This window comes from Balaenoptera borealis (assembly GCF_965194805.1).
Source record: "Balaenoptera borealis genome assembly, chromosome: 8".
NCBI classification, from domain to species: Eukaryota; Metazoa; Chordata; class Mammalia; order Artiodactyla; family Balaenopteridae; genus Balaenoptera; species Balaenoptera borealis.
Genome location: NC_138865.1, coordinates 33,851,339 through 33,875,975, shown reverse-complemented (window position 1 = coordinate 33,875,975; position 24,637 = coordinate 33,851,339). Strand labels below are relative to the sequence as shown.

At 37.5% G+C, this 24,637-nt stretch overlaps 1 protein-coding gene across 8 annotated transcripts; it reads right to left on the bottom strand.

Annotated features, from left to right (window-relative positions):
* Nucleotides 1-372: 372 nt before the first annotated feature.
* ZNF658 (zinc finger protein 658) lies at nucleotides 373-20,296 on the bottom strand. 8 transcript variants are annotated; one of them, XM_082401147.1, is made up of 7 exons: nucleotides 20,167-20,287; nucleotides 18,458-18,678; nucleotides 17,830-17,888; nucleotides 13,130-13,189; nucleotides 12,454-12,580; nucleotides 12,101-12,211; nucleotides 373-5,614 (listed from the first exon to the last, which is right to left on the bottom strand). In XM_082401147.1, exons 5-7 carry the CDS (start codon nucleotides 12,485-12,487, stop codon nucleotides 3,276-3,278), a joined length of 2,484 nt encoding a protein of 827 aa, XP_082257273.1. In that variant the 5' UTR covers nucleotides 12,488-12,580; nucleotides 13,130-13,189; nucleotides 17,830-17,888; nucleotides 18,458-18,678; nucleotides 20,167-20,287; the 3' UTR covers nucleotides 373-3,275. The 8 variants fall into 8 exon arrangements, with proteins under 8 accessions (XP_082257273.1, XP_082257268.1, XP_082257271.1 ...); XM_082401142.1 differs by lacking the exon at nucleotides 13,130-13,189; XM_082401145.1 differs by lacking the exon at nucleotides 13,130-13,189 and having other exon boundaries at nucleotides 12,101-12,196; nucleotides 20,167-20,285.
* Between the last annotated feature and the right edge of the window lie 4,341 nt (nucleotides 20,297-24,637).

The window sequence follows — 24,637 nt, the reverse complement described above, 5'->3', positions numbered from 1 at the left end:
TAAACTTAACTTTCTAATTATAACATGCCCATTCCTTTTAAATCTTACTAGTATCACAAAATTTATCAGTGCTTTTCAGAAACTGTATACCAGCAGTTGGTTTTTGATATCCCATCTTGCTCTCAAGCCTGACTTATTTCTTCTATCATAGTAGATTTCTTAGTTACCATGGCTGGTCATTCTTTGTATCTCCCGACATTATCTGGCTTAATATAAATAACCTCTGGGTTAACTGGTTCATGAAATGCAGAAAAACTTTCCTTCAGTCCTTTTGTTACTCAGTCTTAACTCCAGTAATTAAGAGGTAAGAAGAGTGTGGCATCACTCTCATGATGAGATGTTAAGACAAATAAAATTCCGAAGTCCTGAGGAGCAAAGAAAAGGGCAATGATTCATTCATACTTCAAAAACACTAAAAACCAAAAATGTGGACTGTGAACTGAATCAGCTTGAGGCTCTTTTTGGGTGTTATTCTGGGTGTTATCACTTTTAATCAATCTGCATTTATAGTGTTCCTAACATGAAAAGCAAAAACATATAAAAAGGATTCTGATCTTATTTTATATACAATTTGACAGACTAATAATTCATAAAAGACATTTTTACCAAGTAGCATGTATGATGCTTGCTACAGATGCTTTTAAGTTTAGGGACACTACCTCAACCAGGTGATAAGGATTAGCCTTTTCAGTGATCATTCATGTTGATAGCATATACTTTTAATATGATGAGAATGACATTTTATCTCTATGGTCTTCCAACAAAAAACCTGTAACAGCAATGCAAACATAGAGCTATCAGAAAGCCAAAACTGAGGGATATCCTACAAAATACTTGACAAGTACTCCTCAAAACTGTCAAGGTAACAAAAACATGGAAGGTCTGAGAAACTGTCATAAACCGGTGGAAGCTAAAGAGACATGACAATTAAATGTAATGTAGTATCCTGAATGGGATCTTGGAATACAAAAACATTAGGGAAAAACCAGTGAAATCTGAAAAATTAGTGTTTAGTTAATAATGTATCAATGTTACTGGGTTATGACAAATGTACCAGAGTAATATAAAATGTTAATAATGGGAATTGGGTGAGCAGTATATAGGAACTATCCCTGTAACTCTTCTTTATATCTATAACTATTTGAAGTTAATTTTAAATTTCTTAAAAAATACTCCAGATTAATTTTTTTTGTCTATAATTTTCTGAAAAATCAAGCATGTAGAAAGAGATGCTTTTTGACTATTATTTCCTTTTTTGGCATTGTGAAATAAGCTAAAGTTGCATCAAGGTGTCAGAGACTGAGGAGGGGCAAACATATTCTCTTAGTTGCTAGACCTCTCCTGCCACCACGAGTGCTGATCCAATCTCTTGTGTGCTAGCCCAGCCCTGGTGGTATGATACAGCACTCATCCAATGGTGAACTCTTGATCCTGGATCTTTTCTTTGACAATGATGCCACTAAGTTAAGTGATAACAACGCAGTGTCAAAGAAATGTCTGTTATCCAATTAATGCTAAAGATATACCATCATTTTCCCTCACAAAGTATTAACATATATGGAATAGAAAATTCAGGGAATCAACTTATTGTCCTCATGCTCAATCTACCAGATCATATTTGCAGAAAGCAACATGCCCATGGTAGAAATTCTTAGTGGTTCAGGTTTTAAAACGAGGATTTCATTTACTTTCTTTTCTGTGCTGACCAAACCATGCAGCCTGAAATGATGGCAGATTGATCAAATATTTTCTTGGCCAAGACTATAGTACATATATTGTTTCCTCAAAAGTGAGTCTGCTTTTCAATACCAGTGCAGTGCATCTGACATGGAAGTAGTCCCTATTTTCATTCCAATTCCAAAAATAACAATGGTTTGCAATGCTGCAGTGTGAGCAAGCATCTTGAGGTTGGAAAAAGACCCTAGACAGGATGCTCAGGCTACATGCATATAAGAGGACTTGCTTTATAATTACAAAATAAACCACAGGAGTGGCATAAAATGTAGGCCCCCAAACCTTGTAAGAATCAACACCCACCCCTCCCCCTAAACACACAAGAATGCTTGAGAAATCTAATGGATCTCCCAGAAAAACAAGGCCAGACTAATATTCAGACATAGCAGGCAGGCTATATTAGATACATATATATGGCATCAAGCTGTCAGAGCAAAGCCAACAGAAGGACATAGACTGTCACTCAAAAAAAGGAAAGGGACAGGTCCAGAGCAGGTTTGGCTACTGCCTTCTACTAGAACTCACCAGCAATAATGAATCCTCTGTTACACAGACTCATACAGATGTACCACATAGCTCGGAGACTAGTCAAATATTTATTGGTGTTGTCCACAGAATTCAAGTTATCCCTCCATCTCAAAAACTTCACATTCCACAATGAGTTTGTGTACAGGTAAATATATTCTTACATAGTTTCTATAAAACTTGATATTACATATAAAACACAAGTTTTGGTACATCGATTCTAGCTGAGAATTTTATTTTCAATTCTGAAACTCATACATTCCCTAAGAAAAAATTTCTCTGAAGCAAACTCAGTAATTGTTAAAAAATGTCATTTGTCAAAATATAAGATTTTAGTCTAATCTTAACTATTTGATGCTTAAAGAAGTTTACTCTGCAGAAAAGACTTTTGTGTTTTTCCCTGAGATTTCTGATTTTTATTGAAGCCATCTGATCATTCAGGATATTGACAGAAGTTTTCTTCCCCATGAAAAATCTCTGATACAAACCGATAGGTTAAATTCTTAAAGGTCTTCTGACATTTATTATATTCATTGGTTTCATCCAACTCAACAGACAGCTGGCTAAGCTATATGCATTTAACCAACAGGCCAAAATCTGTAAGAGCTCAACAGAATAAAAACTTAATTCTGGCTTAAAAAAAAACCAAAAAACCCCAAAAAAACAATTGGTGAAGATCTGTCAGTGGAGAATTGTTTCACTCAGTTATTGACTCTAGCTTCTTTCGCCTTGTGCTCTGCCATATTTAATACACAGCACCCAAATCTGCCATAGAAATCTCTCAATCCCAGTATAACACAGGACAGGAAGAATGTAAGGTGACTTATTGAGGTCATTTATTACTTAAATGTAATAGCATCATACTCCATGACCAGCCCCACCCAGACGAAGGAAAGATTGGGAAACTAAGACAAGCTATGTGCCCAGGGAAAAGGAAACAGTTAAGGAAAATAATTTGCCAGTCTATGTGACATGAGCTTTTCTACTGTGTGTTATCTAATAAGGTGTAACTTCCTTTAGCACATCCCAAATTCATTACATGCAAGGGTTTTCTCTCTGGTGTGCATTCTGGTGTGATGTACTCTAAGAGCTGCCTTACGGACAAAGGTTTTTCCACATTCATAACATTTGTAGGGTCTCTCACTAGTGTGAATTCTCAGGTGTACTCCAAGAGTTGAATTTTGGGCAAAAGCTTTCCCACATTCATTACACTCATAGGGTTTCTCTCCTGTGTGAATTCTCTGATGTGCACTAAGGTGTGACTTCTGGGAGAAAGTTTTCCCACATTCATTACATTTGTAGGATTTTACACCTGTGTGAATTCTCTGATGTACTCTGAGGGTTGAATTATGGGCAAAAGGTTTCCCACATATGTTACATTCGTAAGGTTTCTCCCCTGTGTGAATTCTCTGATGTGCACCAACATATGACTTCTGGGAGAAAGTTTTCCCACATTCATTACATTCATAGGGTTTCTCCCCTGTGCGAGTCCTCAGATGTGCTCTGAGGTGTGATGTCTTGGAGAAAGTTTTCCCACATTCACTACATTCATAGGGTTTCTCCCCTTTGTGAATTCTCTGATGTGCCCTGAGGGCTGAATTATCTGCAAAAGTTTTCCCACATTCCTTACATTCATAAGGTTTCTCCCCTGTGTGAGTTCTCTGATGTGCATAGAGGTGTGTCCTCTGGGAGAAAGTTTTCCCACATTCATTACATTCATAGGGTTTTTCTCCTGTGTGAATTCTTTGATGGACAATGAGGGCTGCCTTATAGACAAAAGTTTTCCCACATTCATTACATTCATAAGGTTTTTCCCCTTTGTGAATTCTCTCATGTCCACTGAGGTATGATTTCTGGGAGAAGGTTTTCCCACATTCACTACATCCATAGGGTTTCTCACCTGTGTGAATCCTCTGATGTGTACTAAGACGTGTCTTCTGGGAAAAAGTTTTCCCACATTCATTACATTTGTAGAGTTTCACCCCAGTGTGAATTTTCTGATGTGCTCTGAGGGTGGAATTATGGGCAAAAGTCTTCTCACAGTCATTACACTCATATAGTTTCTCACCTGTGTGAATTCTCTGATGTGCTCTGAGGGCTGAATTATGGGCAGAAGACCTCTCACAGTCATTACATTTGAAGGGTTTCTCCTTTGTGTGAATTCTCTGATGTGCTCTGAGGGTTGAATTATCAGCAAAAGTTTTCCCACATTCATTACATTCATACAGATTGACTCCCATATGAGTTCCAGGATAATGAACAGGATGTGAATTTGAACAAAAGGATTTCCCACATTCCTCACATTCATAAGGTTTCTCCCCTGGGTGGGTCCTCTGATGCTGAATAAGGTGTGCTTTCTGGTAAAATGATTTCCTGCATTCAGTAAGTTCAAATGACTTCTCTCCTGTGTCACACTGCTGATGAACACTGAGGGCTGAGTTCTGATGGAAGGATTTCTCATATTTATCACATTGATAGAATTTCTCTTCTTTGTGAGTTCTCTGATGTACTGTAAAGTCTAACTTCTGGTAGAAGGTGTTTGTAAATCCATTATAAACACAGAATGTATCTCTAGTTTGTATCTTCTGATGTACTATATGGCCTGAGCTCTGGCTCAAGTTTTCTTCACACTTACTGCTTTCAAAGGCACCTTGTCCTGTAACAGTTCTCTGAGGCTGAGTGAGGGGTGAATTCCTACTGAAGTTATTCCCACTTTCATTACATTCATTGTGTGCCAAAGCCATGTGAACCTCATTGTATTCACAGGATTTACCACATTCATTAAGATCAAAGCATTTCTTCCTTGTGCCAGTTCTCATGTGGTTAAAAAGAGCTGCTTTATCACAATTTCCCCTAAATTCATTATCCTTACAGGAATCCTCTCCTGTTACTGAACTCTTAGCTGTAACACAGACGGTCTTATCATGTAAAACTTTTCCATATTCATTACATTCAAAAGATTGCTCCAGAGTTTGAAATTTATGATGATCTTTCACATAACTGAGAGCTTCCAGATTTTCATTATATTTGTAACACTGCTCTCCAGTATGAGTTTTCTCATGCTGAATATCCAGCTGCAACTTTTCACATACATTTACGTAGTCAGTCTTGTTTCGTGAATAATTCCTATCACTAAGAATTAATTCAGAAACAACTGGCAAATTCATTCTACATGAGTCATGTTTAGAGGGCATTTTTCCTGAAAAATCTCGAGTTATACTGAGATTAAATGGTTTCTCTAAAACTTTCTGCTCTTCTTTACTCAATATTTTGTTATCAATGAATACTACTTGCCACAGAGGTTTCTCTTGTTTTTCCCGGTTCTCCTCAATATGGACATCAACTCTGCAATATCCTAAAATGAGAAAAATTGAAAACATCTTATGAATCCCACATTTCTAATGGAGAGAAGCTTAAGGTCATATGTTTTGTTATTTATTGTATCTATTGTTTCTAGTCATATTTCCAAAGATTAATAATTCACACACAGAGAAGGACAGACACATACACTCTCTCTCTCCCCATCCATGTTATTTAAAAAAAAAACAAAAACGAAAAACAGGTATTATTTCCAGTGCTGGCCGAGATGGAGAAGCCTCATTTTTCCAAGGCCCACCCTCTTACAATTAAAATTTCCTGGACAAAAAAAGCATACAAACAAACAAACAAACAAATGAAGATGCTACAAAATGGAATAGAGGTGAAGTTTAGAAATGACATGGCAAAGAATTCCAAGGCTTTTCTTTCTGTTTCTCATATATCTTATATGGGGTACTGTTGTGCTGGAGGAGCCTATAAAACAAAGTCAACAATAGGTGGAGATAATAAGAGTTTCAAGAAAAATCTGTTCCTTCTTAGTCAAACATCTGAGAAAAAGGTGGTCCCACAGAACAAAAAACTTTTCGACAATATTCACCCTACTCAAGCCAAAAAGAAAAAGGAACACTCTTCCCTATGGTTCTGCTAGATATAAAGGATTTGTACACTCTTCCAAAATTTCCTCTATGAGCCAAACCAACAGTTCACAAGAAAGATCATGAATTCTGAGAAAGTTCAATTCGTGGGACACTCTATGAGATGGTAACAGCAACCACCACCAAAATTCTGCCTGGAACCATATTCCTACTGACTCTACGGACTCTGCAAAGGCAAGAGTAACAAATCTGTTGTTTTAGGGCACTGGTAGCAACTCATAGCAGGTACAGGAAGGAGAGAAGGAAAAAAAAGCACAGAAACAAGAAAAGAGGCAGGAATATATGGTAGGCCCAATATTACAGCTAGAAAAGACGAAGTAGGACTTGTAAAAATTACACCCTCAAACTCAAGAACACAGCATAGTCAAAAACAGCTGAATTCACATTATTCTCAAATGCGTATGAAGCATTCATGAAGACAGACGATATTCTGAACTGTAAGACAAATATTCACAAATATAAAAGAAGTCACATAAAGTATAGTCTCAAGCCATAGAGAAACCATCATACTAGAAATCAGTAACACAAAATTATCTGGAGAAATACAAAATATTTGTAAATTAACAAGCTTCTAATTAACCCATAGGTCAAAGAGGAAGTCTCACAGAAAATTAAAGTATTTTACATATATGAAAACAAAACTGTCAAAAACATATAGAAATTTGTGGGATGCAGCTAAAGTAGTACTCAGAAATAAATTTATAGCTTAAAATTTTTATATGAGAAAAGAAAGCCCTCCAACAATTACCTAAGCTTCTACTTTAAGAAACTAGACAAAGAGAAGGTCAATCTAAAGAAAGCAAAAGAAAAAATAATAAAGATTAGAGTAGACAATAAAATGGCAAACAACAGAGAAAAATCAATCAAACCAAAGCTTATTTATTTAAACATATTTTTTTAAATGATAAAAACCAAAAGAAGAAAAAAGACACACATTATCAATATCAGAAAGAAATGCAAAAGGGGATATAACTACTGACACAACAGACATTAAAGAGATAATAAAAGATTAAGAGAAACTGCCTATAAATTTGACAATTTACATGAAATGGACAAATGTCTTGAAAAATAAAACAAAACTAAACTCACTCAAGAAAAATGAAATAACCCAAATAGATCAGTATTTAAGAAACTGAAAATGTGGTCAAAAAAACATACACTTCCAAGAAACAGCTCTAGGATCAGACTGTTTTAACTAGCGAGTTCCACCAAACATTTAAATAATACCAATTTTATGTAATCTCTTCTAGAAAATACAAGATGAGGGAATGTTTCCTAAATATTTTATGAGGCCTGTACTATCCTCACAGCAAAACCAAACAAAATAATTCGAGAAAAGAAACCTAGTGACCAATATCCCTCACGACATCAGTGCAAAAGTCCTGAAAAAAAAAAGTAGCCAAAAGAACAGAGCAATATATAAAAATAATAAACCAGGATCAAGTGGGACTCATCCCAAGAATGCAAACTGTTGGCATGTTTTTAAAAAAAACAATCAACATAATCCATTATATTAATCATCTATGGAATTAAAACCACAAAATCATACGAATTAAGGCAAAAAAATTTCACAATATTCAAAATCCATTCATTAACCTAATAAAGGGAATCTATAAAAAGCCTGCAGCTAACATCATACTTAAGAGTGAGAGAGTGAACACTTTAACCCTAAGATTGGGAAAAAGACAAGGGTGTTTACTCTTAGCACTTCTACTCAATGCAATAAGGCAAGAATAAAAATGAAGATACAGAGTAAGTCTACACAGAAAAATCACATGAAGATCTTCAAAAAAGCTCCTTGAACTAATAAGTTTTGCAAAGGCAAAATATAAAGCCAATATACAAAATACAATCACATACAAACAATGGTCAATTAGAATGTGAAACCAGGTAAATAACACGATTTACCATAGCACTAAAAAAACAAAACCCAAAAAAACTTGGTATCTGTATGCTGAAAAAACACTGATAAAAGAATTCAAAGAAATCCTAAAGAAATCCTAAATAAATATGTTGTCTATCGATTGGAAGACTATATTGTTAAGGTGCCATCTTCATTCTTCTTTAAAACTTTAAGTATCTTATATCTGTTTTATATATATGTACTATATATATGCACATATTTAACTGTACTTAGTGGATGGAGTAGGAAAGAATACATTTACTCCATCTTTTCCCTGGTTAATGCTTTTCATATCTTATTAATGCCTTCCTTAAACAGAGTCATAAACATGTTTTCCTTATCATATAGAATATTTCTAGTTTTGCTTTGATAATCAGGTTTTTAAGCCACCTTAATGCAGTTTTTTGATTTGATCCATAAGGTTACCTTGGAATTCTTTCTCCACTTTTCTGTGGGGATAGTGCCACCTGTCAAAGACCAGTTATCTATAAAGCACATTTTTTTTCTTGAGCTTTCTCTTCTGTTTCACTAATTTATTAAACTAGCCCACTCTCGGCTCCATAATACTTAACTACTCTGAGATTTACATAAAGCCTTGATATCTGGAAGAGCAAGTCCTTCCCACATCACTCTTCATTATGAATGGGATTTAGTTTGATATTGCATTAAATCTTTACTAATATACCCCCACTTGAACTTATTAAGTTCTATTTTTCCTTTGTCTTTGTTAGGGTTAGCTGAAGTTTTATCTATTTGATTTTTATTCTAAGAACCATTCTACAATTTCAGTTTTCCAATTTATTAATTTTTTTTGGCTGCGTTGTTTTTTTTTTTTTTTGCTTAGTTGTACGCGGGATCTTTATTGTGGCATGTGGGATCTTTCGTTGCGGCATCATGCGGGATCTTTCGTTGTGGCATGCGGGATCTTTCGTTGTGGCATGCGGGTTCTCTCTCTAGTTGTGGCACGTGGGCTCCAGAGCACATGGGCTCTGTAGTTTGTGGCACTCAGGCTCTCTAGTTGAGGTGCGTGGCCTCAGTAGTTGTAGCGCATGGGCTTAGTTGCCCCACGGCATGTGGGATCTTAGTTCCCCGACCAGGGATCGAACCTGCGTTCCCCTGCATTGTAAAGCAGATTCTTTACCACTGGACCACCAGGGAAGTCCCCAGTTTATTAACTTTTAACTTCACTTTTAAGTTCTGTTTTCATTAGTATATTTTTGCTATTGTTTTTGCTTAATTTATTAACATAAATATGAGACTAAAAATTTACCTGTTAACTATTTAGCTATCTCGTAAGGTTTCTAACATGTAACATTTATTATTATTTTATAAATGTCATGTAATTTTGGATTTGGTTTGCTTTTATGTATTATTATTTAAACAGATAATTTTTAAAATTTTCATGTCCAAAGAATTTTTTTTTTACTCATTTTATCAATTTCTAGATTTATCAAACTATATAGAGAAAATATTATCTGTGGTGATTTTAACTTGTTGGATTTATTGGTATTTTCTTTTTAGACTAACTATATTTTCACTATCTTATGATTATATTCTATGGGAACTTGAAAGGCTTGTTATTTGATTTCAGCATACACATACACAAATATGTTTCACTTTAATAAAATTATCATTTATATCCTCTATAGGCATACATTTTAATGTCCACAGTATCTATTATTTAATCAGATGAGATATAATATCCTACTCCTAGTGAATTTTAAGTTCTTAGAACTCCATTATTTTGTGTTTTATGATCATTGATATAGTATTCTTTGGTGCAGTCACTCCAATGCTTAAAGGTTTATTTTAACCTGTGCTCCTGAGCAAGAGGACTTCCTTTTAAGTTAATGTATTTATTGCCTAAATTCAAACTTGAATAATAGAATATGAAACTCTGAATTATTTTTATTGACTGAATAACTTTATCATTCTCTTATTACAATCTTTCTAAGATACTTATTTAGGGACAACTTTTTTAGCCAGTCAGTATGATCCAATCATTTACATTTAGTGACTGGGAGATATTCTTCATCTAAATTATGTCAATCTTTATGTTATGGCTATTTAAATGGCTTCACAATGAATAAAGAAGATGTGGCACATATATACAATGGAATATTACTCAGCCATTAAAAGAAATGAAATTGAGTTACCTGTAGTGAGGTAGATGGACCTAGAGTCTGTCATACAGAGTGAAGTAAGTCAGAAAGAGAAAAACAAATACCATATGCTAACACATATATATGGAATCTTAAAAAAAAAAAATGGTTCTGATGAACCTAGGGGCAGGACAGGAATAAAGACGCAGACATAGAGAATGGACTTGAGGACACAGGGAGGGGGAAGGGTAAGCTGGGACGAAGTGAGAGAGTAGCCTTGACATATATGCACTACCAAATGTAAAATAGATAGCTAGTGGGAAGCAGTTGCATCACACAGGGAGATCAACTCAGTGCTTTGTGACCACCTAGAGGGGTGGGATAGGGAGGGTGGGAGGGAGACGCAAGAGGGAGGGGATATGAGGATATATGTACATATATAGCTGATTCACTTTGTTGTACAGCAGAAACTAACACAACATTGTAAAGAAAATATACTCCAGTAAAGATGTTAAAAAAAAAATGGCTTCACAACATAAACTTTTAATAAACACACTTAAGGTGATTTTATTTTTTTACTCCAGGAATTATTTTAAAATTATAACTTCTGAAATTCCTGAAATTGTTTATTAGTTTAGACAAAGGTCATTAAGAACATGAAAAGATGCTTGACAGCATTAGTGATCACAGAAATTGTTATGGACAATTTGTTCAATATGTTGAAGCCCTAACCCCAATGTAACTGTATTTGGAGATAAGGCCTTTAGGGAGGTAATTAAGGTTAAATGAGTTCATAAGGGTGGGGTCCTAATTCTATAGGACTGGTATTCTTATAAGAAGAGGAAGAGACATCAGAGCTCTCTCTCCATGCATGCACAGAGGAAAGGCCATGTGAGGACACAGTGAGAAGGTCATCTGCAAGCCAGGAAGAGAGACCTCACAAAAAAAATCAATCCTGTTGCCACCTTGATCTTGTACTTCCAGTCTCCAGAACAGTGAGAAATAAATTTCTTTTGTTTAAGCTATGGTATTTTGTCATGCCAGCCCAGCTGACTAATACAGAATTGCAAATCAAAACCTTAATAACATACCACTTTACATCCATTGGGATGGCTAGAACAAAAATAAATGTTGGTGGAGATGTGGAGAAATCAGAACCCTCACATGCTATCATCAGGAATGTAAAATGGTGCAGCCACTTTAGAAAAGTCTGGTATTTCCTCAGTTACCATATAACCCAGCAATTCTACTCCTAGGTATAAACTCAAGAGAAATAAAAGCATATGCCCATGAAAACACTTGTTAATAAATGTTTATATCAGCATTACTCAATAATAGCAAAAAGGCAGGATCCCAAATGTCCACTGACTGATTAATGGACAAACAGATGTGGTATATCCTGACAATGTAATATTATTTTGCCATAAAAAGGATGAAGTACTGATACATGCTACAACATGAACCTTGTAATGATAAGTGAAAGAAACCAATCACAAAAGACCATATAATGTGTGATTCCATTTATATGAAATGTCCAGAATAAACAAATCTACAGACAGAAAGTAGATTAGTGGTTGCTAGGGCTGAAGGGGACAGGGAGAGAGGGAGGTCATAGCTGAAGGGTATAGGGTTTCCTTTTGAGGTGAAGAAAACTGACTGTGGTGATGTTTATACATATCTGTGAGTCTATTAAGAGCCAGTGAATTGTACATTTTAAATGGGTGGATTGTATGATATATACAATTGTATACTGAATTGTATCTTAGTAAAGCTGTTTAAAAGAAAAGTAAATAAACTTTCAAAAGTCATCCCTTCTAAAGTCTAACTACCCCAGGTACTTCCTTGTGTCAATGCTCACTCACCTGGGTACTTCTGGTTTAGGAATTCTTCCTCTGAGGACCAGGGCTCTTCACCGTGCTCCAACTTGAAGATCACCTGGGGTTTGATAATGCAGTACCCTGCAAATGTAACAACTAAAGCTATATATAGACCAGAACCATGGGCATTTCTGAAGGTGGAGCAAAATGAATGTGCTCATTTGAAGTTTTCAATGGGAAAGTAATGACACATTGTTTCTGCTTCTGTAAAGGTCTCAGTTACCTTAAACTTCTCAATTAAAAGTCTGAACAACAATGTCTATAAATGGTTCATGTGTTTTGATAATTAAAAAAAAAGAAAATATTCCAGAGGGAGTCATATGGTAAGGTCTGCTCACCCAATGAGATGAGGTGGCTGTAGTTCTCCAGCATCACATCTTTGTACAGGGTCCTCTGAGCAGGGACTACATACTGCCATTCATCCTGGGTGAACTCCACAGTCACGTCTTCGAATGACACTGATCCCTGTAACAACAAATTTTGTTCAAAAGTTCAGAATTAGTTGAAAACTATTATTTCTCCTGTTTACTTTTAAGGCTTTAAACCAAATCATTATAAAGAATGCTTATTTTTGACCTAGTTTGTCTCTAACTTTGGAGTTACCCAATTAGTTAAAAAGATTTTAGCAATTCATTTTTAACTTAATTCATTTATATATGTTCACGAATTATAGACTTTTTTTAAGATTAAAAAAATTCAATATAAAGAGACTTCTTACAACTCTTCTTCTATATCCTAAGGGATTATCCTGGGTATTCTAGAGAATTCTAGAATGTTCCATCTCTCCTTGGACATCATCACCGTAAATAATGGGAGACATGTTACAGATATACATAAGTTGTAGAGATATTAGACATGATGGAATTTATGTATAAATAAATGTATAGAACTCATGAAGAGTCAAGAACAACTTACCAAGGATGGGTGTGAAAGAACACTATCAACACTGAAGTAACAGATATAGGAATAGGGATATAATCAGACAGCAGAAACAGCAACCAATCTGATAACTACTTTCTTGTGTAGCTACCCATCTAGCAGTATGAGCAGCTTCTTTAATGCTGGTTCCAAACACTGATATTTGGGAAATAAAGGGAAAGAAATGTGTTAGAAGTTTAGTGAGACAGATCTGTTCATGTTGCTACTAAAGGGTCTGTGAAACATAAAGCTGGAACAGTTCCTTAAGCAAGTATACACATAGTTTTAGAACACAGAAGGGAGGTCGAGGATGAAGACAAGCTTTAAGGAATTACTAGCAATTTAGGTGGTAACTGAAGTTATCCGAGGCAATCAGACAACAACTTGAGCACATACAGATTGAGGAAAGAAAAGTATCAAAAAACAGCATTTGAGAAACCATGAATATTAAAGAGGCTGGCAGAAAAAGTAGAGGTCACAAAGCCAGAGGAGAAGTTTTCTGGAGAGTAATTATGAGAGAACAGAATCTTAGAAACTGAGAAAAGGGAAAGTTTCCATAGCAAAAGACTTCAAAGAGGCTGGCAGGAGGGAGAAATAGTGAGTAGCTAATTCAATGGGTATGAAGTTTCAGTTATACAAAATCATTAAGTTCTAGAGATCTGCTGTACAACGTTGTGCCTATAGATAACAATACTGTATTGTACATGTAAAAGTGTATTAAAAGGGGGCTTCCCTGGTGGCACAGTGGTTGAGAATCTGCCTGCTAATGCAGGGGACACGGGTTCAAGCCCTGGCCTGGGAAGATCCCACATGCCGTGGAGCAACTAGGCCTGTGAGCCACAACTACTGAGCCTGCGCGTCTGGAGCCTGTGCTCCGCAACAAGAGAGGCCGTGATAGTGAGAGGCCCGCGCACCGCGATGAAGAGTGGCCCCCACTTGCCACAACTAGAGAAAGCCCTCGCACAGAAATGAAGACCCAACACAGCCAAAAAATAAATAAATAAACAAATGTGGGGTTTAAAAAAAAAATGTATTAAAAGGGTTATCTCATGTTAAGTGTTCTTATCACAATTAAAAATAGGAAGAAACAGAACTAGATTAAGAAGTAAAAGGACAGAAATAGCCTTTCCCCAGTGTTATTTATCCAATTATTTGTTCATTCATGTCTTCAGTGTTACTGAGTAGATACCTCCTGTGTGAAGCTCAATGTTAGCAGTTGGTAACTATCAATAAAATAAATGAATAAAAGAACAGGAACACTTCTCATAAAATTTTTTTAATCTAAAAGAAAAATAAAGACAAGTTAACTGTATTTCCCAAAATGAAAAAAATTAATGAGAAAAGTGTCACTATCTTCATTTTTGCCAATCTCTTTAATATCTGGCTTAATAAAACTCAGCTGAATTTAAAAAAAAAGTAAGTTAACAAGTGACATAAGTGAAAATGATGAAGTGGGATCCAAGAAAATTTTCTCCTCCATAAAAGCAATGAAAAAAATTGCAAAAATTGTAGAAGTTAATAAAGGCAATCTATGGAACATTTATACAAGGGAAAAAAAAGGCTGAAGCACACTAAGAAAGTGATATTGTGTCCTTCTAACGTACCCTGTTTCCATTCGTCTCTCGCCATCTCTGAAGTAGCTTAAGAACCAACAGTCTGCAATCACAGTTAAAATTAGCAACCTGGCAACTACTGGAGCAGCAGAACTGGGTTGGAGTTCTGTCAAAGCCTCACTCCAAGAAAACTCATTACTTGCTCTGTTTGGAGGTTCCCTGAAAGACCTCACTTGCAAGTATGTCTTTATTTGAGCTAACTCAGAGCTCACATAGTATGAAGTCTTATCTCAGAGGCGTCTGTCAAAAACATTTAAAGGCATTTGTTTAACTTAGTGGCTACCTGAGGCGGTGGATAACAGTTGGGGCAACTAATGGCCTAATCAAAAAGCTTAAAAGGAAAAGCTGAGGAATGAGATGTCTATAAAGGTTCTGAAAAACTCCCATGTATTCCTGAGAATCTAAAAGGGCACATACATGCACAGAGCTGTGCATATCCCCAGGGCTATGAGCATGCTCCAGAAAGATGTGAGAAGGCCCTAAACTCTCACCTCTAGGTAATATTGAGGTTTGGTGTAAGAAGGAAGTGAAGGCTGATACAGAGTTGTAAACTGCCTGCCTGACTGTTGAAAGAATGCCCTGACATGCACAGAGCCCCTTAGCAAAAACTGGGAGACTTCTTGGTTCCAGGCATTTAAGGAAATTTCTATAGAGACTTCAACAGCCACAGATGACAAGAAATACAGGCTGTACATAATTAGCTCACAAAAGTCACTAAGCAAATACATTTCAACAATGACCACTATGGAGGGGAGAAACTCAGATTCCTGGGGTTGCTATTTTATTTAAAATGTCCAATTATCAATATAACAAGAAAGTAAGACACATATGCAGGAAAAAGTGTAATCAATAGAAACTGCTCCTGAGGAAGATGTTAGACTTACTAGGCAATGACTTTAAATTAGCTATTTTAAATACGGCCAAAGACCTAGTAGAGGAAATAATGTCTAAGGACCAAAGGAAAAGTATGTGAACTATATTTCACTACTTAAAGAATATCAGTAAAGAAACAGAAATGATAAAAAAAAGGCTAAATAGAAGCTGAAGAGTTGAAAAGTATAAAAACTGAAACAAAACTTTCACTAGAAGGGTTCAACAGCAGATCTGAGCAGGTGAAAGTAAGTATGAACAAACTGGACAATATGCCTATTGAAATTCTACAATATGAGAAACAAAGGTAAAATAATGACAAAAAATAAACTATGGGGTAGCATCAAGTTTACAAACATATGCATAATGAGACTCCCAGACAGAGAGGAGAGAAAAAGTCTGAAAGAACACTTGAAAAAAATATTGGCCAAGAAGTCTCCAAATCTGATGAAAAACAATAATCTACACATTCAAGACACTCAACAAACTCCAAGTAGCATAAACCTCGAGTAAGAGATCCACACCTGGACACATGATAATCAAACTGTCAAAAAGACAAGAACTCAATATTGAAAAGCATTAAGAAGGAAGCAACTCATCTTGTACAAGAGTAGTAAAAGCTGATTACTAATCAGAAACCATGGATGACAGAGGCAGTGGTATGACATATTCAAAGTGCTGAAAGAAAAAGGCTGTCAACCAAGAATTCTACACCCAGCAAAAATGGAAAAATTAAAACTTTCCTAGATAAGAAAAACCAGAATTTGTCACAGGCAAAACTGCCCTATAAGAAATAATACAGGAAGTCGTTAAGCAAATCTGTAGAGACAGAAAGTAGGTTAGTGGTTGCTTGTGGCCTGGGGGGTAAGGGGTGTAATGGGATTACAGGAGGGGGATAGTTGTATATAGTTGTATATAGTGTATACACTATAGTGTATACAGTTGCTTTTTAAGGTAATGGAAATGTTCTAAAACTGATTGTGATGATGTGTGCACACATCTGTGAGCATACTAAAAAAATGAGTTTTCTTACACTTTAAATAAGGGTGAATTGTATGGTGTATGATTTGAATCTCAATTAAGCTGTTTTTAAAAAAAAATGAGATAGGATGAAATCATTCTGAGACAAAAGAGAAGATTAAAGGGCCAAGCATGGAAATGGGATAAGCCATGTAAAAGGACATGGAAAGCAAGATGACTACATGAAGACATTAGCAGGGGAAGGAAAGAGCCAGTGGAGGGTGTCAGACACTAACAGAGAAACTTTCCAGAATGATAATGTGAGAAGTAGAAGCAAGCACTACAGAGAAGTCCAAGGGAAATGATTAGACAAAACTCAATGGATTTGATTATAATCAAGTCTCTGGGCACTGGAGATCACAGGCAAGTGGTGAGAGGAACCAAGGCATCATGCAGAGAATTGAAGTGTGAATGGAAAGCGCCGAAACATTTGAAAGAGAACAGAATTTTAAACTGTCTGCTGAAAAATCTGAATATCATGGGTACTTGAGATATTTATGGAGAGTAAATTTAAGGATATTCAGTTGATTCATCAGAAAAATGCCTAATTCAACCCATGTCTGAGTTTCTGAAAAACAGTACTGACCGAGTTCTCATTTAGCTTTATGCCTTCTACTTTTATTGAAGAACATGTGGAGGCAACATTCTACCAATCCTAGGGTTATCACCTGGAAGTTGTTAACTAAATCACCTATTTGAAGAATAACAAAGATATGTTTTTATCTTCGATTGTCTTTACTTTCTATGAGGAATCAGTTGGCTTTATCTTCCCACCAATGTGAACCTTCAAAGAAGTGTTGTCTGTCTGACACTCTGACATGGCTACCAAAAACCTCAGAAGTAAATTTGGAGCTCCAATTTGATAAATTTGTAATATCAGAGGATCTGCTTATATCCACATACCACCTTTGCTCTGCTATGCATCTGTACAGTTGACCCTTGAACAACTCGGGGGTTAGGGGCACCTGCCCTCTGCAGAGTTGAAAATCTGCATATAACTTATAATCAGTCCTCTGTATACACGGTTTCTCCGTATCTGCGGTTCCACCTCCTTGGATTCAACCAACTACAGATCATGTAGTACCGTAGTTTACCATAAAAAAAAAAAAAATCCACGTATAACTGGACCTGTGCAGTTCAAACCCGTGTTGTTCATGGGTCAACTGTATTTCTACATGTTCCCTGAATGCATCTGATCCATTTCTATTTCTACTTTTCCATGTTAATGTATAGACACTTAAACCCTTATAAAATCCATTGCAAAACAAATAGGTTATTAAAAACTGAACTCACCTGAGCTATGTTCATTTTCTACTGCTTCTGGAAAAATGTAAAGAACTGTGAAGGTTCAGCTGGGGAGGAGGAAAAAGAAACGGGGTCATGAAAAACCTACTCTGCCTTACAACTCCTATATTCATCTGTCTAACAATCTCATAACACCAGCTGGAGAAAAGGCTTCCCCATGGGAGAATGTTCCTTTCGACATTCTTGAGAAGGGACATGAAAGACCATACAAAGGTAGCACCACCTGAACATGTGCATCTCTGATATGATTATGTTGGTCTTAACCTTGCATTTTCACTGAGTAAGGTAAACTTCTTTTTATCAATGAATTAACAATTTATGTTTCCTTCTAATAATAAACAATAAAAACAACAACAACAAAAGTAAAACAGAGAATTGGTTAAACAAATTCAGGTACACCAGGGGTGACATCCTCTACCTTCATTAAAAATAATGTTGTCAAAAAACTACTCAGGCTGGATTGTTAATCAAGTTCTTGTTCAGTTTACACCTTGAGTTAGAGCTGAAATAAAGATGGAATGCTCTATGCAAGAAATATGTTTTTTAATCCTTTGTTCTAAAATAGTTGCTATTTCTAAAAAAAAAGATATTTTGATAAGATGCTTATAGTACTTACCTGTGTAAGTAAATATCATTGTGCTTGGTTCTGCCCTGGTGACTCTACAAAAACATTCATTTCAGTATTTTGGGGCTTCCAAAAGTGTCCAATATAGAAAACCCTTCTTCTACTACCATTTTATTATTCTCTATGTTCAAATACATAGAAAAAATTCTCTATGTTCACGTCCATCACCAAATGTGGCATCTAATGCTCATGGTGTGAGAGCAGCTCAGAATCTGAAAAGAGTGACGGGAAAATGAAGGAAATGGGGTGCTGTTTAGGATTTCATCAACTCTGGCTGCTTATACCTTCCCTGGACATCATGTCCTTACCGGCCATCCAGTAAAGTGCCTTTTCCTGTGTAGCTTGACAGTCACCCATACCTCTCAACCCCAGGTTACCACCTTCTGCAAGTTGGTCCACAAGTGTCCAATGTCACAGTCTGTGATGGCTTCTAGATGCAATAACATCACCAAGTCTGACTGACCAAATCTGACTCATGCTATACAGGGATCAAGAACTGCTTCTGGTGGAGCAACTCAGAACCCGCTCCTTTCTAGAAATTTTTGCCTCTGCTCTGAAGCTCTGTCAGAAGAGCTGTTCTTCCAAGTGGCATTTGTTCTTGGGACTCCCTCTTCCCTGCTTTAAAAGAGCTACTTTGCTCCAGAGGGACCAGAGAAACAAATCCACTTTATTTGAAACCTTCACCTAACGCTCAAAATCTCTTTGGGCATTCACTAGAAATGTACTATCTAGTATGAAGCCATTAGCTGCGTTCAACTACTACACCCGAAGTGTGGCTAGTGACACAAGTCTAAATAATATTTTGGATGTACTTAATTAAATACACCAGTAAAATTAACTTCACCTTTTTAATTTTTACTGCTGCTACTGAAAAAAATTTAATTACATTTGGTTTGCATTATCTTTCTACTGGCCAGCACTGCATTAGATTATCAGACTATTCTTTTGAGAATGGAGACAGCCTGGACAGTTCAGTAAGGTTCAAGGGCCTCACTCTGAGAATCCACAAATCCCAGTATATATTTCCCACATGGCGACATTCTGTCTGCATTCACTTCACAATCATGTCCCTGGGAATTTGAGGACAGGCTGCCATGAGCTGCTCCGCAGGTTGCAACTCTGGGTCTGAGGCAGGGAGTATATCAGAAAGAGCAAGAGATAGGGAGTAAAATCTATTTGTATTTGCATCCTAACTCCCACCTCCCAGCTTGTATCCTGGGCTATATCATTCCGCACACACGAAATTCCTTTCATTTTTTAAAAAAACGGCGTGTTTTTAAAGACAAGTAGACTTGTGAGGGTTAAACGAAATACCAAACAAAGGGAACAAAGTGTCTTATGATAGCAGCTTACACAGTGATTATTACAATCACTTGACAAAATGTTTTGCAGATGACACCTTATTTAATTCTCAGAATAACTGCACAAGCTACTATTAGTAGCCTCCGGTTTATCGTGAACGTTATCAAGGTGCATTCTCCGCCCGCACCTAGCCGGCACCAAACACCTCCTCCAGACAAGGATTCAGCCTCACCTGCACCCCTGGAGCAGGCAGGGACGGACCTGCCCGGACTAGCGGGCTGGGGGAGGGGCGGGCCCGCCTAGAGGTTCCTGGGACTTCCCGCTCCCGTCCCCCGCACAGAAGCCTACCGGACCCAGCAGGACCCCAAGCCACGCGGAACCGGACCCCGTGCTCTCACCTCCAGTGGGCAGCCTTGGCTTCAGCACGGACTCAAAGACCGGGAGATCTTGTTCCTTTCAGGCTGGAGAGGTCGGACGGCAGCAGACGGGCTGGACGTGCACATGCGCAGAGTGAACTCTGAAAACCGATTCCCAGAGGCCTGAGATGTGAGCCCATAACATTCAAGACTACATTTCCCATAAGTCTTTGAGAGCGTAGGAAGTAAGTTTTGAAGCATTTCCGCTTGGTTAGTAAACTGAAAGTCTTAACGTTTGGAGCCGATTCCTGGCGACTTTGCCTCAATTCCCAGAGGTATGGGTTAGACTTTAACTTTATGACATAACAACATATTGCAGTGTGGTTTTCCATCGGATCTTGGTTGGAAAAAAATAACAGTGCAATAGACAACAATTTTGGAAATATAAATATGGACTAGGTATAAGAAATATTAAGGAAAATTAACATTACTTTGGTTAGTGTGATAATATTTGGACGATGTAGGAAATTGCTCTTATTTTTTAAAGATACATACTGAAATATTTACAATTCTGAAATCATGTATTTGTAATTTACTTTTGAAAAATTCATCAAAACAGTTTGAGGAAACAAATATGGCAGAAGGTTAAGAATCGTTAAATCTGTGTACATGATGCTCATTTTACTATTTCTATTATTCTGAATGTTTGAATTTCTTTTTAACATACCGTAAAAGACGTGTGGCTAGGGGTGGGAACGTTGTGGAGGAGGGTTAGGGAGAGTCTACTGCCCCTCCAGAAGTGTACCTTTTAAAATCAAGCTGCCAAGAGCATTGAAGTTACACACAACTATCTGTTATGAATACGACTGTGAAATAGAACAAATATTAGAAAATGGAGCCAGTATTAACATAAAAGAGTAACTTCTGTGATCAGCAGGGGGGAGGAGGAGGGAGTAAGCTAGTTGTTCAAAATTATACAAGTAATACTTGAAAGTATGTACAACCCAAAATGAGGAGATCATTATCAGTTAATAATTGTGATCAATTACTAACCTGGCTTGTATAGTGGAAATTATGTTCAGCTTTATAAAACTGCCAAACTGTCTTCCAAAAGTGGGTGTATCATTTTGCATTCTCACCAGCAATGAATGAAAGTTCTCTTGCTCCATATCCTCACCAGCAGTAGGTGTTGTCAGTGTTTTGGCTGTTGTACATTCTAATAAGAGTGTAGTGGTATATCATAATTTGCAATTCTGTAATAACATCTGATGCTGGGATTCTTTTTATATGCCTATTTGCCATAAGTATATCTTCCTTTGTGAAGATATTACATCTGAATAGTTATTTGTATATTTTAGATAAAATTTCTTTAGTAGATCTGTCTTTTGCAAATATTTTCTCTCAGTCTGTGACTTGTCTTTTCATTCTTTCACAGAGCAGAAGTCTTTAACTTTGATGAATTCAAATGATTCATTCATGGATTGTGCTTTTGATGTTATCTAAAATTTCATTGCCAAGCTCAGGGTTACCTAGACATTTTCTTCTGTGTTATCTTCTAGAAGTTTTATAGTTTTGCATTTTAGTTTTAAATTTATCATCCATTTTAAGTTAATATTTGTGAAAAGTGTAAGGTCTGTGTCTCCATTTATTTATTTTTGCACATGAATGTCTAATTGTTCTAGCACATTTGTTGAAAAGACTATCTTTTCTTCATTGAATTGTCTTTGCTTCTTTGTCGAAGATTGGTTGATAATATTTGTGTGAGTATATTTCTGGGCTCTCTATTCAGCTTCAATAATCTTTTTGTTGATTCTTTCTCCTGTATCTCACTGGTTTGACACTGTAGCTTTATAATAATTTTTGAAGTCAGGTACTGTCAGTTCTCTGACTTTGTTCTTAAATATTGAGTTGGCTATTCTGGATCTTTTCCATTTCCATGTAAACTTTAGAATCAATTTGTTGGTGTCTACAACATAAGTTGCTGTGATTCTGACTGAAATTGAGTTGAAATTGTTGATCAAGTTAGTTGGAACTGACTTCTTAACAATATTGAAACTTACGAGGGGACCTTCAAGGTGGCAGAGGAGTAAGACGTGAAGATCACCTTCCTCCCCACAAATACATCAAAAATACATCTACATTTGGAACAACTCCTACAGAACACCTACTTCACCCTGGCAGAAGACCTCAGACTTCCCAAAAAGCACAAAAATCCCCATGTACCTAGGTAGGGCAAAAGAAAAAAGAAAAAACAGAGAGAAAAGAATAGGGACAGGACCTGCACCTCTGGGAGGGAACTGTGAAGGAGGAAAAGTTTCCACACACTAGGAAGCCCATTCATTGGTGGGGACAGGGATGGGGGGCAGGGGGAAAGCTTCAGAGCCATGGAGGAGAGCACAGCAATAGGGGTACAGAGGGTAAAGTGGAGATATTCCTGCACAGAGGATCTGTGCCAACCAGCATTCACCAGCCTGAGAGGCTAGTCTGCTCACCCACTGGGGGGGTGGGGTGGGCTGGGACCTGAGGCTTGGGCTTTGGAGGTCAGACCCGAGAGAGAGGACTGGGCTTGGCTGCATGAACACAGCCTGAAGGGGGCTAGTGCACCACAGCTAGCCAGGAGGGAGTACAGGAAAAAGTCTGGACCTGCCTAAGGGGCAAGAGACCATTGTTTCAGGGTGCATGAGGAAAGGGGATGACTTCCCTGTGTACCCACAGAAGGCAGAGCACTGCCTAAATGAGCTCCAGAGATGGGCACAAGCTGTGGCTATCAGCTTGGACCCCAGACACTGGCATGAAATGCTAACACTGCTGCTGCAGCCACCAACAATCCAGTGTGCAAGCACAGGTCACTATCCACACCCCCCTGGGAGGCTGTGCAGCACACCACTGCCAGGCCCCCGTGATCCAGGGACAAGTTCCCCAGGAGAACACACGGTGTGCCTCAGGCTGTTACATCATGTTGGCCTCTGCCGCCGCAGGCTCACCCCACATTCCAATTATAACTACTGTACCCCTCCTACCCCCACCCTGGCATGAGTGACCCAGAGCCCCCTAATCGGCTGCTGCTTTAACCCCATCCTGTCTGGGCGGGAACAAATGCCTGAGGGCAACCTACATGCAGAAGTGGGACCAAAACCAAAGCTAAGCCCCAGGAGCTGTGCAAACAAGAGAAAAGGAAATTCCTCCATGCAGCCTCAGGAGCAGCAAATTAAATCCCCACAAGCAACTTGATGTACCCTGCATCTGTGGAATAACTGAATAGACAATGAATCATCCCAAAATTTAGGCAGTGGACTTTAGGAGCAACTGCAGACTTAGGGTTTGCTTTCTGTGATTGATTTGTTTCTGATTTTTAGGTTTATCTTAGTATAGATTTTAGCACTTGTTATCATTGGTGGATTTGTTTATTAGTTTGGTTGCTCTCTTCCTTCTCTTTTTCTTTCCTTTTTTTCCTTTTTAAATTATTTTTTTGTTTTAATAATTTAAAATTTTTTATTATTATTATTACTTTTTTTCTCCCTTTTTTTCTGAGCTGTGTGGCTGACAGGGCTTGGGGCTCTGGCCTGGTGTCAGGCCTGATACTCTGAGGTGAGAGAGCTGAGTTCAGGACATTGGACCACCAGAGACCTCCCAGCCCCATGTAATATCAATCAGTGAGAGCTCTCCCAGAGATCTCCATCTCAATGCTAAGACCCAGCTCCACCCAACGACCAGCAAGCTCCAGTGCTAGACGCCCCATGCCAAACAACTAGAAAGACAGGAACACAATCCCACCCATTAGCAGAGAGGCTGCCTAAAATTGTACTAAGTTCACAGACACCCCAAAACACACCACTAGACGTGGCCCTGTGCACGAGAAAGAAAAGATCCAGCCCCACCCACTAGAACACAGGCACCACTCCCCTCCACCAGGAAGCCTACACAAGCCACTGAACCAACCTCACCCACTGGGTACAGACACGAAAAATAACGGGAAATACGAACCTGCAGCCTGCAAAAAGTAGATCCCAAACACAGTAAGTTAAACAAAATGAAAAGACAGAGAAATGTGCAGCAGATGAAGGAGCAAGGTAAAAACCCACCAGACCAAACAAATGAAGAGGAAATAGGCAGTTTACCTGAGAAAGAATTCATAATGATTATAGTAAAGATGATCCAAAATCTTAGAAATAAAATGGAGAAAATACAAGAAAAATTTAACAAGGACGCAGAAGAACTAAAGAGCAAACAAACAATGATGAACAACACAATAAATGAAATTTAAAAATCTCTAGAAGGAATCAATAGCAGAATAACTGAAGCAGAAGAATGGATAAGTGACCTGGAAGATAAAATAATGGAAATAACTGCCGCAGAGCAGAATAAACAAAAAAGAATGAAAAGAATTGAGGACAGTCTCAGAGACCTTTGGGACAACATTAAATGCAACAACATTCAAATTATAGAGGTCCCAGAAGAAGAAGAGAAAAAGAAAGAAACTGAGAAAATGTTTGAAGAGATTATACTTGAAAAC

Bases quoted from the DNA above. Each gene is read 5' to 3' on its own strand.
- ZNF658 (XM_082401142.1), bottom strand. The intron at 12,212-12,453 runs GTGAGCAGACCT...ATATAGCTTTAG, and splicing joins CAGCCACCTCATCTCATTGG to TTGTTACATTTGCAGGGTAC. The intron at 5,615-12,100 runs GTGAGTGAGCAT...TTCTCATTTTAG, and splicing joins CCTAAACCAGAAGTACCCAG to GATATTGCAGAGTTGATGTC.